The 17,196-nt window shown below is 43.2% G+C and overlaps 3 protein-coding genes across 3 annotated transcripts; 1 reads left to right on the top strand and 2 right to left on the bottom strand.

Annotated features, from left to right (window-relative positions):
• Positions 1-603: 603 nt before the first annotated feature.
• LOC129594891 (kelch-like protein diablo) lies at positions 604-4,655 on the top strand. The gene is made up of 8 exons (XM_055491750.1): positions 604-778; positions 859-1,152; positions 1,427-1,703; positions 1,993-2,296; positions 2,430-3,050; positions 3,533-3,607; positions 3,740-3,937; positions 4,185-4,655. The coding sequence occupies exons 2-8, from the start codon at positions 863-865 to the stop codon at positions 4,223-4,225; spliced, it is 1,806 nt and encodes a 601-aa protein (XP_055347725.1). The 5' UTR covers positions 604-778; positions 859-862; the 3' UTR covers positions 4,226-4,655.
• A 732-nt stretch (positions 4,656-5,387) lies between these two features.
• On the bottom strand, positions 5,388-10,115 carry LOC129594864 (atrial natriuretic peptide receptor 1-like). Its single transcript, XM_055491717.1, has 18 exons — positions 9,770-10,115; positions 9,456-9,494; positions 9,352-9,376; positions 8,726-9,030; positions 8,565-8,608; positions 8,315-8,383; positions 8,075-8,215; positions 7,964-8,014; positions 7,715-7,894; positions 7,513-7,651; positions 7,366-7,444; positions 7,034-7,271; positions 6,774-6,950; positions 6,423-6,711; positions 6,062-6,365; positions 5,768-5,993; positions 5,632-5,698; positions 5,388-5,440 (listed from the first exon to the last, which is right to left on the bottom strand). Exons 1-18 carry the CDS (start codon positions 10,113-10,115, stop codon positions 5,388-5,390), a joined length of 2,772 nt encoding a protein of 923 aa, XP_055347692.1.
• Positions 10,116-11,007: 892 nt separating this feature from the next.
• LOC129594922 (receptor-type guanylate cyclase gcy-28-like) lies at positions 11,008-16,942 on the bottom strand. Its single transcript, XM_055491787.1, has 22 exons — positions 16,658-16,942; positions 16,522-16,560; positions 16,431-16,455; positions 16,045-16,349; positions 15,916-15,959; positions 15,798-15,836; positions 15,501-15,572; positions 15,304-15,447; positions 15,183-15,233; positions 14,933-15,112; positions 14,718-14,862; positions 14,338-14,416; positions 14,115-14,202; positions 13,870-14,049; positions 13,627-13,803; positions 13,237-13,567; positions 12,752-13,052; positions 12,272-12,497; positions 12,065-12,197; positions 11,884-11,932; positions 11,671-11,812; positions 11,008-11,202 (listed from the first exon to the last, which is right to left on the bottom strand). The coding sequence occupies exons 1-22, from the start codon at positions 16,899-16,901 to the stop codon at positions 11,164-11,166; spliced, it is 3,033 nt and encodes a 1,010-aa protein (XP_055347762.1). The 5' UTR covers positions 16,902-16,942; the 3' UTR covers positions 11,008-11,163.
• Positions 16,943-17,196: the final 254 nt, after the last annotated feature.

Here is a 17,196-nt window from a genome sequence, read left to right as displayed (position 1 = left end):
CTTCGCTGTCGAGTAATCCCAGTTCCCAAACCCCTTTTTGCATTGTTTTTATGACATTAAGTAGCCAAAAGATTTATATACATAAGCGTGAGAACTTAGTCTAACTACGAGTATTTGTTCGTACAATATCCGGTTGGCAGCTATGGGTGTAAGAAAATTCCAAAAAGTTCAAACGCATTTACGTGTACAGAAATCTCATTAGAGACCGATCTTCTTCAAATTTTACATGGAAGCACAGTAAACTTAGAGACCGTTCTTCCACCGAATTAGAGTTCCGATATCTTTTTCAAAAATTCTTTTTAAATCTTGATCTCTGATTCAGCGTAAGAACGGTCTTCATAGTAACACAGTTTATTGCGTTTCGAAAACAAAACTGTAAGAAGGTGAGTTAACAAAATATTCAAAGAATTACTTAAGACCTTATCCTGGCAGAAATACTTAACAACAACCGCGGTAACACCACTTCCAGTTCCGGTTGAAACTTGAAAACGTCGCAAAGCCAACCGCCGGCAGGGTGACGCTACAATCAACTAGGCCCAGGCACTTTGTCGAGCTGCCACAGCTGTTTCATTTTGATGGTTCCAGGTTTTACGATTTGCGATACATACCGTACTTTTAATGAATGCACTCTCCTGTACCTTTGCAAAGTAATTGTGCTTTGTTATTGAAAATGCACGAGTATCGTATTCAAGGAGGGATACTGGTTGGTACTGTCCAGTGAAGAATAGCGACTTGTGTCTGTTGAAGTCCGTGGACAGACACAGTGCTAGTGCAACAGGTGCCAGCAAAGTTCTCGTCAGATGTGCCAGTTCCTTAGTGATCATTCAGCACTCTTTGCTTACCACACATCCTCATTAGGATCATGTCATCTGAACAAATTCAGGCCAGCGCGGCGCCGGCCGGTGTCCGCTCCTCTGTGGCGGGCGCCATGACGGAACGACTCGTTATCGGACTGCAGGAGATGAAGAGCAGTGGAGTGCTGTGCGACGTGGTGCTGAAAGGCGCGGAAGAATCAGCCGTCGGGATTCCCTGTCATCGTCTGGTGCTCAGCGCCCAAAGCAGCTACTTTCGCACCATGTTTGCATCGGACTGGAAGGAGTCTTCTGAAAAAGTGATCCAGCTGCGCAATATTTTCTGTAACACGCTGCAGAAGTAAGGGTACTAGCGTTTCTGTAATGTAATCAGTAATGGTCTTAGGATTTCTCTTTGGAGATCCGTTTCGTACTGACTTATTTTTTTCGCACTTCTCTTTGGAGATCCGTTTCGTACTGACTTATTTTTTTCGCACATTTAATACCCGGATTGGCACGTGACATTCCTTTAAGTCTTTACTTTTGATAGAAATTTGATATTTGATTAATTTGAATAAAAGTAAGTTAAGTTTGAATGTTAAGTTCTGACATTTGTTTTCGTTGCGTGACTACAGGTTGGTGGATTTTGTGTACACTCTGCAAATCGTTATCGGCAACGACGACGTGCAGTCACTCCTTGCTGCAGCGATATTTTTGGACTTCTCTCCAGTAGTCACGCTGTGCTGGGATTTCTTAGAGAAGCACATGGATGTATCCAGTTATCTGCAGGTCTATTCGTTGGCCAAGATGCATAATAATCCGCGATTGGCCGAGAAGGCCAAAAAGTTGGTCGTGCGTCATTTCGTGCAGATTGCTCAGAGCAGTGAATTCTCGCTTGTCGATGCAGAAACGGTACAGACTTCTTCGGGCATTAAGAATATAATTAGTACAATAATGCCAGTGTGACAGTGTCATAACGATTGGTGACATTATCTGATTTCTGACAATTGTTTTTAGTCTTTTATTTGCTGGCGGCCCTGGCGCTTTGTTTCCGCGTACGGCTGTGCTCTTTTGTTTTTTCTGTAATTTATTTATTGCATTACCAATCCAGTAGGGTATAAGCAAAACAAAAATAACTTTGTAACTACAAAATTTCTTTCAGTTTTTCCCGGTCCTTTTGTAGTTCTTCTGCGTGTTTCAGATCGTTGAGCTGGCTGCATCTGATGACTTGTGCGCTGAAAGCGAGGACGAAGTGTTTGAGGCTGTGAAGCGTTGGTACGAATACGACCAGACTGGGCGTCAAGCGCAGCTGTCGGATGTTCTGCAGTACATCCGTGTGCCATTTCTTTCTCCCAAGCGTCTGGAAAGCTATTTTCTGGCTCTTTTCAATGGCCTTCTTAGCTCTGCCGCTGGAGGTTACCCCTCGCAGTCCACGGCTGTCGAAGAACTGCCCGGTCGGAAGAACGACGCGATATTATCTCGATGTCGGCCTCGAAAATCACACGGTAAGCCCAAATTTTCTGTAAAACTTTTTTGTTCTGTCCAGGTAAACTTTCCGGGTTCTTCCGTAGAGCCCGGCTAACCTTCGGGTTATACTTTGCTCTTCGGGCTGGTAGATCTTTCTTTTTAATTTGCAAGGTTTGCCGAAAGTGGTTGTGTGTGTTGGTGGCTGGAATGAAGACGACGGCAGAATGGATACAGTGCACGTTTTCAGCCCGTCGTTGTCGGCTGTATGGAATTTCGATGCTCCAAAATTTCCACAGGCAGTTGTCGGCTGTGGCATGGCGATGACGGAGAACAACGAAATTATCGTTTGTGGCGGAGTAGTAGAAAATGGTTCACATGGTACGCATCGAGTTCGCCAATTGGACTTGTTTCGGAACGAATGTACGGATCTGGCCCGCATGCACCTTGGTCGTATTTATGTTGGTGTAGCCGCTCTTAACGGTCGCATTTACGCTGTGGGTGGCTGTAGCGGCGCAGCGACGGTTTTGGATGCCGTGGAATGTTATGATCCAGAGAAAGATGTTTGGCGATCTGTGGTTGCTCTACCGCATCCATTAGCTGCTTTTGCCATGGTGGCTACCAAGGACCGGCTGTACGTGTTTGGAGGAGTCGTCCAGATGGGAGCAGAGCCTGTTAACTCAACCTTTTGTTACGATCCGGGCGCGGATGCTTGGAGTAAACTCGCTGATATGCCAACTGCACGACGCTTCTGTAGCGCCTGTGTTGGTCCGAATAACGTGATTTACGTTATTGGTATGAAAGATACGTTTCTTCCGTATATATTTAGGGCCGTAGTGACGGGGTGTGCGCACGGACGCACGCACTTCCCTCCTCGGCTAACGTCTGAATTTATTCTGCGCCCGAAACAGGCGCGCGGGAGCCAAATCCATGGGGTTTTTTAAAGGCTCAGCGGTCGCCACTACCAGTGCGCCCGTGTCGCATGCGCGGTGCCGTGTTGAATTTGTGTGGAATGTTTGTAAGTTTTGGAATTAGACACCCAGTAGACTTTGACTTGTTGTCGAACGGGTTCAGGGTCGTGGTGAAGTCCGAAGAGGGGGGGGGGCGCAACGGGTGCAGGCTGTGAAATGAACGGGCGCAGCTATTTTGCTCACTCCCCATCCCGATCTCCCCATCCCGATCTCACTACGGGCGAATCTCACTATCTCACTAAATAATATATTTATACAACTTTACATATAGGCAGCACTAACTCCGAACTCCATGCATCGTTATAGGTGGCCGAGGTTCCGATGGTGATTTGCATTACGTAGAGGCGTATGATCCATCCAGTAATTGTTGGTCGAAAAAGAGTGAGTTTATAGTTAACTGGATCACTGGTGTTGTTGCTGTTGTGGTGGAACAACATGCATGCTTACATATTTTCGAACTTCAGATTTTTTCTCTTTTGGTACGAATACGTGGTAATCAGTATGTGGATGCAGGCGACATGATTAAAGCGCGTTGGGCAGCAGGATGTGGGTGTGTGGATGGCAAGGTCTACGTTCTGGGTGGATGTTCGGGACCTACTGATCGCGATATCGAGGTATACGACGAAGAAACGAATACCTGGAGTCTTCTTCCCTGCCGATTGCCAAAGGCTATAGTGGGTTTCGGTTGTGCGGTGATGACTTTAAAAAAGGGTAAATTGAAAAGTTCATACTATAATAAATACTACAAATGCCCAAACGGTAATATGTATATCTGATAGGCAGTCGCACAGTGCGCTAAAATCTTAAGAAGATTTGATAATGCAGCCGGTGTAGATCAGTGGTAAGACGGACGGCTACAGACGCAGCTGGCACGGGTTCGAGTCCCGTCATCGGCAGATTTTTATTTCTTCAGTATCTTCAGTAAATTCAGAAATTCATATTTAAATTTCATTTATAGAATCAGCAGTGTTCTCCTGTCGCAGGCGTCCGCCCTTCTAAGATATCGGTAATATTCAAAAGCCCACACTCCACAAGAAGTACGAGAGAACTGTACTTGGGCGAGAGAGATGTGTGCAGCTGGTTATCTGATTATTAATTAGGTTTCATGAAATAGGTCAGTGTCTAACTGGCCAGCTGAGCCTGAATTCTCGTTAACGATGGACGGGGAAAGAAGGACGCCTCGAGTAGCTGTGGTGGACATACTGTTTTCCGTAGCGTCTATCGAGAGTTTTAATACTTCCGTTTTAAGATTTAGCACGCATTTACTTGAAGTCCTAGAGTAAAAAAAAGAGATATGATGGTATAGTTGTTAATTCTGGCAGCTTATGTTTGAAATTGCCAGCTGTTTTTGGTTCGTTACACTGTGCAGTTGGTCGATGTTGTACGATTGTTTGCTTGTACGTGACATTAGTTAATAAATGAGTAATGGCTGAGTAAATGGCTGAATAAACGGCTGAGTAATAAGTGATATTTTCTTAAGGTTTTCAATATATAATGTTGGACATGAATAAATGACACTAATTACAGTACTGTACGTATAACTTTTTTTGTTTTTGCCTGACGTATAACTGTTTTGGTTTGTCCGTTGTGTGCTCGTGCTTGCGGTTCAAAACACAGCGCGAACGAAGGCTCACAACAAGATCGTACGGCTCCAGTTTTGTAACTTCATAGTTGAAGTATTCAGCGCTCAAGTGTAAAGAAACTTTGTAGACTGTTAACGTTTGCGTAACACAGCCGAGAGTTCTGTGCATGTCCATATCACAATGCGAATCAAATTAATGCTAATTTTTACGTTCCACGATTACCTATTTATTCGAAATGATTTCACTTCCCATGCAACATGATTTACAAGCGGAGTATGACATCATCCCTCCAACCAGAATGTGGTGACCTCTCCCAAGCCCTGCACCAAAACAACCACCATGAACTGTCATCATACGCATCCAGATCCGTCTCCGGAGTACCTTCAGTTTTGTCACACCCCGCTCATAAACGCGAAATATATTGCTCCTTCCCAAGAGACTCACAGTTGCTGTGCTAACATGAATTCGTCCCGGTTGGCTTGAAGTAACCAATCGGGATGCCCAGTTAACGGAATCTCCAAAGCTGCGCAATAAAATTCTGTCGAATTCTTTGACTGTTCTACTGCAAAAGTCTTTTCTTACACGCAGTATCGAGGTCGCGCTGTTCCAACAATGCCGGCAGCGCAGGATCCTAAAGCCAAGGGATAATTAAATCTCTCGTAGTTTAAATTTTAACTCCAAAAAAGGTTTTTGTAGTTTGCTTAAAATTAGCATCAAAGTAAACAGCTAATCTATAATAGATATTGTGCGTACCGGTATGGATTCCGCATTGAATATTTAACTGTTTTGCGGATATCTGTGAGATAAAGGCACTACGCAAACCAAGAGCCAGCTTTCCAATAATGTGCACATGTTCGTCGCCGTTTGGCATGGGCAGGCCGCTGACAACCTACCGATATTTAACGAACGATAGAACATCAGTTCTTTAAAGGCAGATCTGAATGATCCACGTCCTTACCAAACAGTTGTCTGTGATCGTTTCCACTTTATAACAATCGTATTTAGCCATAATGCGATCGAAAGTGGAAAAAGTAAACCCTAAAAGGTCAACAATCTCAAGGGGCTTATCTTGGCAATGAATAACGAAATCGTCAAATCCTGACACACTGGCAAACAACAGTGTCACAGAGGGAAATTCTTGGGCGTGCACGGTGTGCCCGATCCGCAACTGTACAATGATATACCTAAAAAAAATAATATATTTGTAGAAATTGTGGAAGCTAATCTTCATTACAAGCAATTATTGTGATACCGTGGTAGCATTTCGCCTAAGAGTGCATCGCATCGATCGATTTCCATTTTTAGAGTTTGCGTGCGCAGTGTAACGGCATTCTCCAAATGAGTCGCGTAGTCTTCGAGCCGCGCCACCATTTGATCAACGAGACGTCCCGATTGGCTTATAACTTTAGACAACTCTTTCCTAATTTCGTAAATTGACGGTCGAAGTGAAGAATTGTCACTCTGACACTGCTGGACGATATTATCCAACACTATCCGTGTTTTAATTGAAGTATCCAAATAGTCATGGTCATCATCGGCAAACGTGGACAGTTCTTCTACAAAATTTTGTTGTTATGTTTTTATATGCAAGCTTTAGAAACCGTGCTGCAGACCTTTGTCGTGGTCATGGAGAATGTAGCTGATTAACTCCCCTACGCTAAACACATCAACCGATGGGTGGCGTTGCGTAAGGGTTTCGTGGTTTTTGCCTCGCAGTTCCGGTGCAACAAAGGTCACGATATCTTTTTTATCATCGTCAAGTGTATCCAGTTTCAAATCCACTAAGCTTCTGTACAATCCGGTATCTCCGATCTTTAGTACAAAGTATCGATCGATGAGACATTTCGAAGGTCGCAAATAACCGTGACTACGAAGCGGTGATCGATGGATGGCTGTAACAGCCTAAAATTGCACCGGTTTTCAGGTTTCCATAACCTTACGCGATAAACATGGCCGCCTTGTACCTCGACAAGATCCGAGATGAGGGAACTTTTCAAGGCCCACTCTAGGTGCATTTCCTGAGCGACGTCAATCAGACTTCCACGCGGACAGAAAGCGTACATGTACGTTATGCGGTACATGTCCAAATCCAAACCGATAAGAGGGTTAATATTTCGGCAGCGTTCCATTAAAAGCCGAACCTGTTGTCATTTGAATTCCGATAAGTAAATCAATCCGTATTTGCTGTAGATTGTTGAAAAAATGAAATATTTTAATTTTGTACCTCAGCCATGGTTTTTCTGAACGCAGTTGTTATGTGGATATCACCAGTAGAAACATGTGGCAATTTCGCCTTCGATAAAACCAATACGGTTCGACTCCATACCGGTGCTCCTTTATACAATAATAAGTTTCCAGTCTCGGACACCGGACACTTCGTACTTGCTGCAATTTTTGCATTGTTAATGCAGTCCGTTTTCAGTATCCACCATTCGTCATCGGTAGGTGTCTTTTGCACGTGCCTATTAAAATGTTGTGGCCCGCGTGCATTAATTTCTTTCTGCCGACCGATAGTGCGATTATTTATTTCGATTGATATTCGCTAGTGAAACGCACCGAAATACGCAGACCGAAATTCCCAGTACGGCTATGATGATCCCGATAGCAAGTCCGACCGCTGCTGCTGTTGACCACCCTACAAAATTTCACGAGTACGAACAATGTAGTTGTTGGTCTTCCAATTAGTAAAAATAAGTGACTCACCTCTGCGACATGGCGGCAGTTCTTTATGGTATCCACAAACCGGCTTATTCGGTGGCGCGGCATTTGTGGGTGTGCCCCAGTTAATGGAAAAATTTGTTTTCCGCAGTTTCTTTCTTGCACCGTCAAAGTACCACACTTTCTAGACGGAAAACATAACAAAATCATTGGTTGTTTCCCTTGATTAGACTTATTGGGTTGCAACCTCAAATGTGCGGGAATCGTTTTGGAACGAGAAGAAGCACAGGATATTCTGCCGTTCTCCTTGCTCGTCAATGTAGACCCTGCCAACCGATGGAAACGCAAAAGTGCGGTTCTGCATTACTTGAGCAACTGCTGTCCCGTTTCGCGGATCTTGTCCACCTAACAGAGTTTCCTGAATTGCCTAGGAAATGCAAACTCGCTTTTAATATACAAAAGTTCATGCCTTCTACAAAAACCGCTTGTGCCGTACTTTGCCGTACAGAAGGATTGACGTATAGGCGGTCATAACTAATTCACTTGGCTGAAATAGAAGAAGCAGCTTAACGCGGGGTTGATATTAAATATTTTGTACAGTACGTACCCCGGTTCCAGGACGAAAGGTTGCATTATACTTTCGCCTTGCCAAATCTTGCATTTCTTTTTTCAGTTCGGCGACATCACGCTCTTCGTGATCGTAGCATATGGTCAAGAACAAGACGGGAGGTTGCAAGAAGACTGATTTCTACCAGTCAAAACGGCACATTATGAAAAAAAGCTCTTAGTTTGCCATGGTAATTCAAAAAGGTTTGTTTTGCGCTTTTGTTTAAAGCCACTGACCTACCGTATCGTTTATATACGATCTTCCCAATGGACTGGTCGAACTTCCTGGTATATCAATGTACACCCGCACCTTATAGTTCAATTTGATGTTTAATTATAGTTCTCAGTGTCTCACATGGAGGTTTGATGTGATTGCGTGACACCTACGTATTCTTCAGCTGACTCTCCGGAAGTCGCAAATTCGTTCTGTGAAACGTATTTTTTCCATTAATGCAAGCTCGTGATCAGTGTGGTGTACATATGATACTAACCAAAAATAATGACGCTGATTCCGGCGGCATCGATAGGAATATAACTGCAAAATATAATTAGCTGACATTCGCAGTATATTAATGCTAACCGAGTTCCTTATCAACAACCACTCGAAGCTGCATCAAAATAATTATGAAACCTAATGTGGTTAGCTACTTACCTCTCGTGAACGTAGATAGCTCTCTGATAATCCTGGGAAAATCCGTCACAGCGCTAATATTAACTGGGAATGCGTGCATCTCCATGTATTCGTAATACCGGCGGAAGTATTGAATGATCGCCTCTGCTACACGGAGATTATACACCGTCAAGCCGGAAATATCGAAAATCAGCGCCGCGCTCGTCCAGTTGTGAGCCTGCAGGAAACGGCCAGCGACCAGGCCATACAGCTCATATTGCATCGGCCCCATGGCGATTGTTGTAGGATAAATGGAGCGGTTTCGTAAATTGGAAAACGTGGTTCCACTGAAACAGCGACCAATTAGCACGCCGACTGTACGCAAAGTTGCGGGTATTTCCATAACAAACATGATTTGGCTTATGCGGTACAAGTACACAACACCTACTCATGTAGGTAATCAGGTGGGCTTAAAAACCCCTCTAATGTTGCACGAACTAAAAATCGCACAAACCAATTTTGCGCTTACAATACACTCTGTATAGTTGTTTTATAATTAATTTTGATATTCCTCAGTTTTATAGAATTAAATTAGCACCAATGCGTTGCTGCAAAAATCCCGATGGTCGAGATTTGCGTCTACCGAAGTGCTAAACAACTTTCGTTACCTGGAAAGCGTGAAAACGTTCCATTCTGTTTGAAGTAAGAACATGACGTCAGTTATCAACGATCAAAAAATCATTATTATAAGTATAAACTTGAATTTGTGCACCTCTCCCAAAATCAGCCAGCGTCGTATCTGCATCGCATCCTGTAATTAAACGATCATTTTTTGAATGGTAATACAAGATGTTCGTTAATGTGTCTGTGTAAGTCACACAGAGATACTGTATTAAGCTACAAATCCAAGCAGAAGTCATTATTATCATTATTTTAATGTTAATGCAGCCCCGTTTATTAATGTATCTGTGCAACCGTATCAAGCTATAAATCTAAGCAGGACAATTTCTTGCATGACTACAGCACAAATCAAGCCTTTCAGTAATAACGCGTGACCAGGTCATCTGCTGATTAGACAAATCTGACCTGGATAAAATATTCCGAGCGCACGACTAGGATCCTCCTGCGCATGATAATACTGCTCCGCGACACGATAGTAATTAGCGGAGATATCGGGACACTGCATAATGTCCTTTGATGCGGTGTAATCAATTGTAAGGGACACATTACTTTCTCCCAACATTTTCACCGTATCGCGCCAGCCCAGGTCAAAGCCGGCAGCTGTATAGATGAGAGACTGTAGCAGCGGCGGCATCCACATTCCATAAACCACAACAGTCACATTCAACGCACTTACACCGTCGTCGAATAATGTAACAAAATTAAAGAGAAAAAACAGCGGTATGGCACAAGATAACCTGTTAATAACCATTCCGAAATTTAATAGTGGAAAGTTAGGTGGATTAAAATGTTTTCAGAAGGAGTAAGAAACTTCAAACGATCAGCTTGTACTTCAGGAAACGTTAACTGAACAGATGCTCTGCTGCACATCGCAAACTTTGCGGATAAAGGCAACGGAAGAGCGTGCACGATGCTGGGCGTAGCAATATCGTAATTAAAATTTTTGTGATATACTTAAAATCAAATCCTTCTTCATGATTCGTCAAAATCCAGTTGAGTAATTACTGTGAGTTGGGTGTGGATATCGAGCGCTACCGCTTGCCACATCCACGCTTACTGGAAACTTACAGAAACTTGAAATGTTAACACCTAATCGGAGCAGTATACGGAGACAGTGGCTGACGCAACCTATCCCATCAAATAGTAACTGCAGTGCCGTCCGTGGTTTCCTTGCTGTTTAATTAATCTGGCCCATACATGGCATGCTTGTGCTCATTCTAGACAGGTAAGCTGATTAAGAAAAAGCACTGAGGTCATTCGAAAGATACTCGTATTAGTTGTATTACTCGTATATCTCTAATTACGTCTGGTTTGCCGGCTAATAATTTATTACAGTAAACCCTGGCGATACATAGCTCAGTATCTGTAACACCAAGAAACATCAAACAGCTGGCAAAAGTAACTGTTCGGTACCGGAGAATTGGATTTTAACACGGATTGCGGAACGCACGCTTGCAACACGTGCAGCGTGCATTGCTGTCAGTGGTCATTACCCTTGGGACGAGAAATTCTTTTTCAGCTCTATTCGGTGCTAGAGCTCTACTTTCTGTGAATATGCAAACAAACTATTATTCGAATTGCATTTTAATATTTTGCAACAAACTACGCAGATCTAGATCATCGGTAGATCTAGATGGGCCATTTCGTACATGTTACGTGTGGCCTTTTCCGAAAAATAATTGATAATTCAGTTTTAATCAGCAATTTCTGTGACGAGGTTTGTAAAATTAATGCATGCAAGCTGCCTTCTTGATTTGATCCAAGAATATCCAACAATTCTGCTGCACACACGACTTTATTCAGCCGTCGAGCCAAAAGGTCATCATCGATCCGATACCCTACATATTAAGCGCAATGTTGTCGTGTATATTTTCAGCAGATATTATAGCGACTGTAGTTAAGTTCAAATAATTAAAACTTTATTTGATTGGTCAGTCTGTACGGAATGATGAGTCACAGCTGGCTAGTGTGTTTACGGTGTTTAACGGTGTGATGTGAAATGGGAAATTGGACGCTGATCAGTCGGTAATTGAGTAACTTCCTAAATTTGAATAAAACTTGTCCATGGACATTCTGTCGTTCGTTCGGTCGAAATAACCTCTCGTTCTTCCACCTAATTACGCAGCATTCTTCCAGGAAAACAGTAAGACCATTTCCTGTTCATAAGCTAATTGTTGGTTCCTAATTGCAAACAATTAGACCACCAACATCGGTCTGTTTAGCGGCGTGGCGCGGCGTGTAGCCAACCCACAGTAAACGGGAGCTCACCGTCAGGCTTCCGTTGTAATATATAAAGTTTTGGTTACCTTCAGGTAAGTCATCCCACGCCGACTGACCTTGAAGCTGGGGTCGAATCCCAGCAGCTCTTCTGTGGCGTTACTAATATGGATTTTGTTGGCTTTGCTGGTACAGGCCAATCTTGAAGTGACATTTACGGAATCGCCGAATCTTGGAGTTTAATTAAACCACACATTATCAATCAGACTAAGCATGTGTTTTGTAATTTACCCGTTACTTACACGCAGTAGCGTGGTCGGGCGGTTCCAACAACACCGGCTGCACACGGGCCTAAAAACGATACAGACAGTAAATAATTATCGTCAGCGCACTTCAATATACTATAATAATATTTTTTCAAAAGTCTTGGGTATGAATGCTGAAACGTTCTATTAAAAAAATATTAAAATTTGTCCGGCTAACCACTGTGAACTCCTGCTTTCAAGTGAAGCCCATCCGGAAATCCTTGTTTGAACTCTGTTCGCATTTCCAGCACCAAACTAGCTATCACGTTAACGTGATCGCCATGATTTTCCACCGGCAAACCGCTGACCACCTGCACAAAAGTAATTTCACAGTTACGACGCTCATTTTGAAAGTTAAACAAATATGAGAAATTTTGCGGGATACCAAACAAGTCTCTAATATGGTCTCCACTTTGTAGCAGTCATATTTGGCAATGATGCAATCGAAGACCGTGAACATGTTATTCAAGAAAACCACTAATTCCAGAGGGCTGTTTTGGGATTTTATGACAAATTCTTCGAAGCCGGCAACACCAGTCATAAGGATAGTTACGGAGTGGAAGATCTGCGGTTGCACCAGATGACCTATTCTGAGCTGTACCAAGACGTACCTAAACATGAAATTTGTTTATACACAGCCACTTTTACAAGAAAGAAATATTTATCAAGGCGTCCGTAAAATACGGACTACAAATACAATAAGATAGCGTATTTCTTTCTTTATTACCAGAACTTATGCGATTATTAATAAAGATGCGAAAAAAAAACACAACACCTACTGTAGAGAATTATCATAATAATGAAACTATTGCTACGTATAAAAGATGCGTCGGTGCAGTAAATTAATTCCGGCGCAGCGTAATACCTCGGAAGCATCTCGCCTAACAGCGAATCACATTTCTCCATTTCCTGTTTGAGCGTATAGGTGCGGAGGGACACGGCATTCTCCAGCTGCACAGCGTAATCTTCCAATCGTTTGACCAGTTGATCAAAAAGTTTTCCCGCATTGTCGGCCACTTTGTGTATCTCCATTTTCACCTGCCAGATGTTTGGCCTATCGGCCGGATTAACGTTGCGGCATTCATACAAGAGGGTGGATAACAAAGGTACTGCGTTGGGCGGAATCCCGTGGTTACTAGCGAAAGCAAAGTCCACCACCTTCTCATCTATGACGAAAAACATTTCGCATTGGCACGAGTATACATATACGTAATGATAAATTAAATGATACGAAATTACAAATACTGGCGCCGCGATTGCAGGGCGCTGTTATATCAGCAGTCAAAATTTTCGACATTGTAAAAAAGAATTTGATGCTATCGCCACATGAACTCTTTTATACCAAAATACCTTTACTGCTGGTGTGATCTTGCAGTAAATAGTTAATCAATCCTCCAACAGCGTACACGTCAGCCGGTGGCTCGGCTTGCATGGCGATATGGGCGAACGTGGCGCTTTCGATGAGCTCGATCCTCAATTCAGGCGCAACCCATGCATTATGCAGTGTTTCACCAATGGCTTCGAAGTTTTTCGGGTTGATCAGTTCCACCTGTAGTTCGTGAAGGGTATCGTAGAAACCGGCTTCATTAATCTTCAGCACCAGTCGACTATCGATGAGACATTTGGAGGGGCGTAAATGACCATGACGGCGAATCGTTGTACGATGAATGGCAGCTACACCCTAAAACAAAATCTTTTGAGTTATCGTACAGACAAAACAGGTATGACTTTTCAACGTACTTCAACGAGGTCGGCAATGAGCGAACACTTCAGTCCCCAGTCGAGCGACACTTCTTCGATGAGGTTACCAAGATTTCCTCGTTGGCAGAGCGCAGTTAGGTAGGTTAAGCGGATCGGCCCGAGTCCGATACCGATGAGCGGGTTGATGTTGGCACATCGCCTCGATAACGCCCGAATCTAGAAATATGCAAATATGCACCTGCATTCTGTCAACGAAATAAAAGCAGGATAGCTATTTCATGCCTCTGTCATAAGCTGGCGGAATTCCGGTCGAATGTTAATAATTCCGTTGCTGGACTGCAACTGAACGGCACGCTTGCTGATTTGCACGACCTTTGCCCACACGTGCATCCCGTGGTAACGCATAGGTGCGTTGATAAGCAGGTTGGATTTGAAAGAGAAAGGGTGACTGCGTCCAGAAATCTGCCAAAATATTGTGGCAGATTAAAGCTTCGATGCTTGTGAAAACCGTAGTGTAGGTACTGTACCTCGCTGCTACCAACTTCGACAGCGCGGCTCAAATGATGCATATCCACAACCCACCAGTTTTCATCCACTGCTGGTTTCTGCATCCGTCTAAAAGAGTAAACTGGAGATAAAGGAGGAAGAATTTTTCTTTTGCCAAAGTATACCACGCCGAAATATAGTGGCTGGTATATGATACTAAAATCAGATCACGTATATTTCGATTAATACACAGTTGAGTCTTACAAAAAAGGCGGGACCGTACAAGATAAAACCAGAACCACCAGTACTATCCCGGAAATTATCCCTCCAAGGGTCGAAGATCCTGTATCGAAATAAAAAAAACCACAAGAAAATTAAATTGCAGGAGAATACGTATTCACACCGTATTTGCTCCGCGCGATGAATGAAATATTTGCCGAAAGCTCAGCCATATTTGTCGAAAGTACTTCACTTTTTGCGCTAGTCGTCAGCATTTGCACTCAATTTTGCAGCCTATATTTACACTAGAAACAGAAGCTGCGACTGCACACCGATTTCGAAAAGGCGCAATGTTTTTTTGCAAGGAAAAAAAGCCGAATTATTTTATTAAATACATTTGCTGACAATTGTGAGCTATAACGAACCCAGTTTCGAACAGGGTCCCCGGTCCTTCGTGAAACCGCACACAGGCTCGCTAAGCGGCGGTATATTGTGTGGTGTTCCCCAGTAAACAGCAGCATCAGAAGCATTACGCAGTGTCCGTGTTGCACTGTCGAAATACCTCACTCTCTGACAGAAAATTCATGGACACTACCATTAATTAAATTGCGCTTTTTTGAGGCGATAAGTTCATTCTTACTTCAAAACGTTGCAGTTCAGGCTGAAAGTTGTATAAGCAGATCGTGTTCTGTCGTTCACCATTTTCATCGATATACACGCTTCCCACAGCGGGAAATGTAAAGGTACGGTTCAGCATGGCAGCGGCTAACCGGCTGCCATCACGCGGGTCATATCCGGCGTTGATTGTCTCATTTAAGACCTATTAAGCACGCTCGTGTACAAGTGATTGCCGGATTTAATAATTATTGTGGAAAATCGATATTTCTTACTTGTGCGTAGAGCAGAATAGATGTATAGGCTGTTGTAATAAACTCGTTTGCCTAAAAAAAATAGAACTGTGGTTTGCGGGTTTACCTGTGCAAAAACGGGAAGTGCACCGTGAGCGCTTACAACACCGTTGGGACCACGGAAAGTGGCGTTGTATTTGTCGATGGCGGTTCGGTAAAATTCCTTTCGTAATGCGACCATTTTTACATCATCATGATCAAAGCAGATGGCCACAACAAATACCGATTTCCATAACGAGGCAGCCACCTACAGAAGAAAAAGTGAGCAAAATGTGCCGGATTAAAGAAACGCGTCATTACGTCACTGGAAGCGTTGTAGTCCAGGTTTAGTGGGCTTTTAACGCTTCCCACAAAATCCAAGTAGATGTGCACCTAGAGTGGTAGAAACATGTAAATAAAATCAAGAATATAAGTTAAAAATTAGTTTATATGTTGTGAATTACAGTTTCGTTGTTTCTTCTAATCAGTTTAAAAAATAACTTTGCTATACGTATGTGAATATATCGGTTAATTACAACAAACAAGCACGCAGTTGTTAGTTGGTGCTCTTCCTGGAAATAACCGGCATACGCGGTTTTCTCTTTAAATTACACCCACATATTCCTCCCTCGGTTCACCGGAATCCGCAAAGACCATCTAAATAAATGGCATCTTGTAAATTATTCACAACATTTGGCACCATAGCTCAAAAGCGCCTTGTGATATCTTTTTTTACCAGAAATTCTTGGGTGACATTGGCTGGCATCGCAAAGAAAATCACTAAAACGCAAAGAGTAGATGCACCAGTTATGCTAGCTTGTGACGCAAGCTAAACAAAACATTTAGAAAAAGCAACGCTCATTACCGCGTGTAAAGAGGGAAATTTCCTGGATGATGGGCCGAAATTCGACGCTGCCGCGTACGTCAACAGGAAACGCGTGCACATCGATATGCTCGTAATTCTGGCGCATATAGCGGCGAATCTCCTGAGACACCCGCAAGTTGAAGAGCGTAATGCCGGACACATCGTAGACAATGGCAATACTCGGCCATTTGTAAGCGGCACTCAACTGGCCAACCATGACACCGTAAATCTCGTACGGATACGGTCCGAATGCGACGCTGGTCGGGTAGGTGGTCCGATTTCGCGTATTGGAAAACGTTGCACCACTGTTTAAAGGAGTAAATTATGCACCGTTTGTATAGTTCAGCTAAAAATCTTGGGACGATTCTTATAATACCACAGCATACATGTTAACTGATAAAATATTCCATTCTGCAAGACAAAATCTTGTCAGTTATGTTAGAGGATTATGCCGCATTTAAATCCACTAATCCTAACCTCGCCCAAAATCAGCTACGGCTGTTGATGAATCACACCCTGAAATTTAATTTAGGTACTACTTCACGTTGGGGTATAAGCTCCAAACTTCAAGTATGCTTTGTGCAAAACAAGTAGAGCAAAATGTCATATGTACCTGGATAAAATAAAGCTTTAACGGCCGATTCTTCTTCGGTTGTGTTGTAGTAGCGCTCCGCTATCTGATTAATATTTGCTGAAATATCCGTGCAAATCTGCACCAATTTAGAGGAAACAAAGCTCAGTTGAAAATTAAGATTTCCGGCGTAAACATCGTTAGCAGCGATGGCGCCCAGCTCAAATCCCGGTGCCGTGAATGGTAACGCTTGTAAAAACGGCGGCTTCCACATTCCGTAAATCATCAAACTAACATTATAAGCGCTGTGAGCATCACTTAAAAGAATCAGAAATAATAGCGTTGCCGCGAATATTCGCGGTACCATCATAATCTAGTAGAATGTATGCCGCTGTTTTTTTCGCCTTTAAGGAATGACGTTCAGATCGGATGACATACCTCGCCACATACACAGCGGCTGGAGAGGCAGGTTGTCTGGATGTGGGAGCTAGCTTAATGACACTTGATCAGCACAAGGAAAACTGATGCATTGATTAAGTCACGAAACAGCTGAGAAATGCGGGTGTACGAGTACGACTACG

Source organism: Paramacrobiotus metropolitanus, unplaced genomic scaffold (assembly GCF_019649055.1).
Source record: "Paramacrobiotus metropolitanus isolate TYO unplaced genomic scaffold, Prichtersi_v1.0 Parri_scaffold0000072, whole genome shotgun sequence".
NCBI lineage: Eukaryota > Metazoa > Tardigrada > Eutardigrada > Parachela > Macrobiotidae > Paramacrobiotus > Paramacrobiotus metropolitanus.
This window is presented reverse-complemented; position numbering and strand designations above follow the sequence as displayed.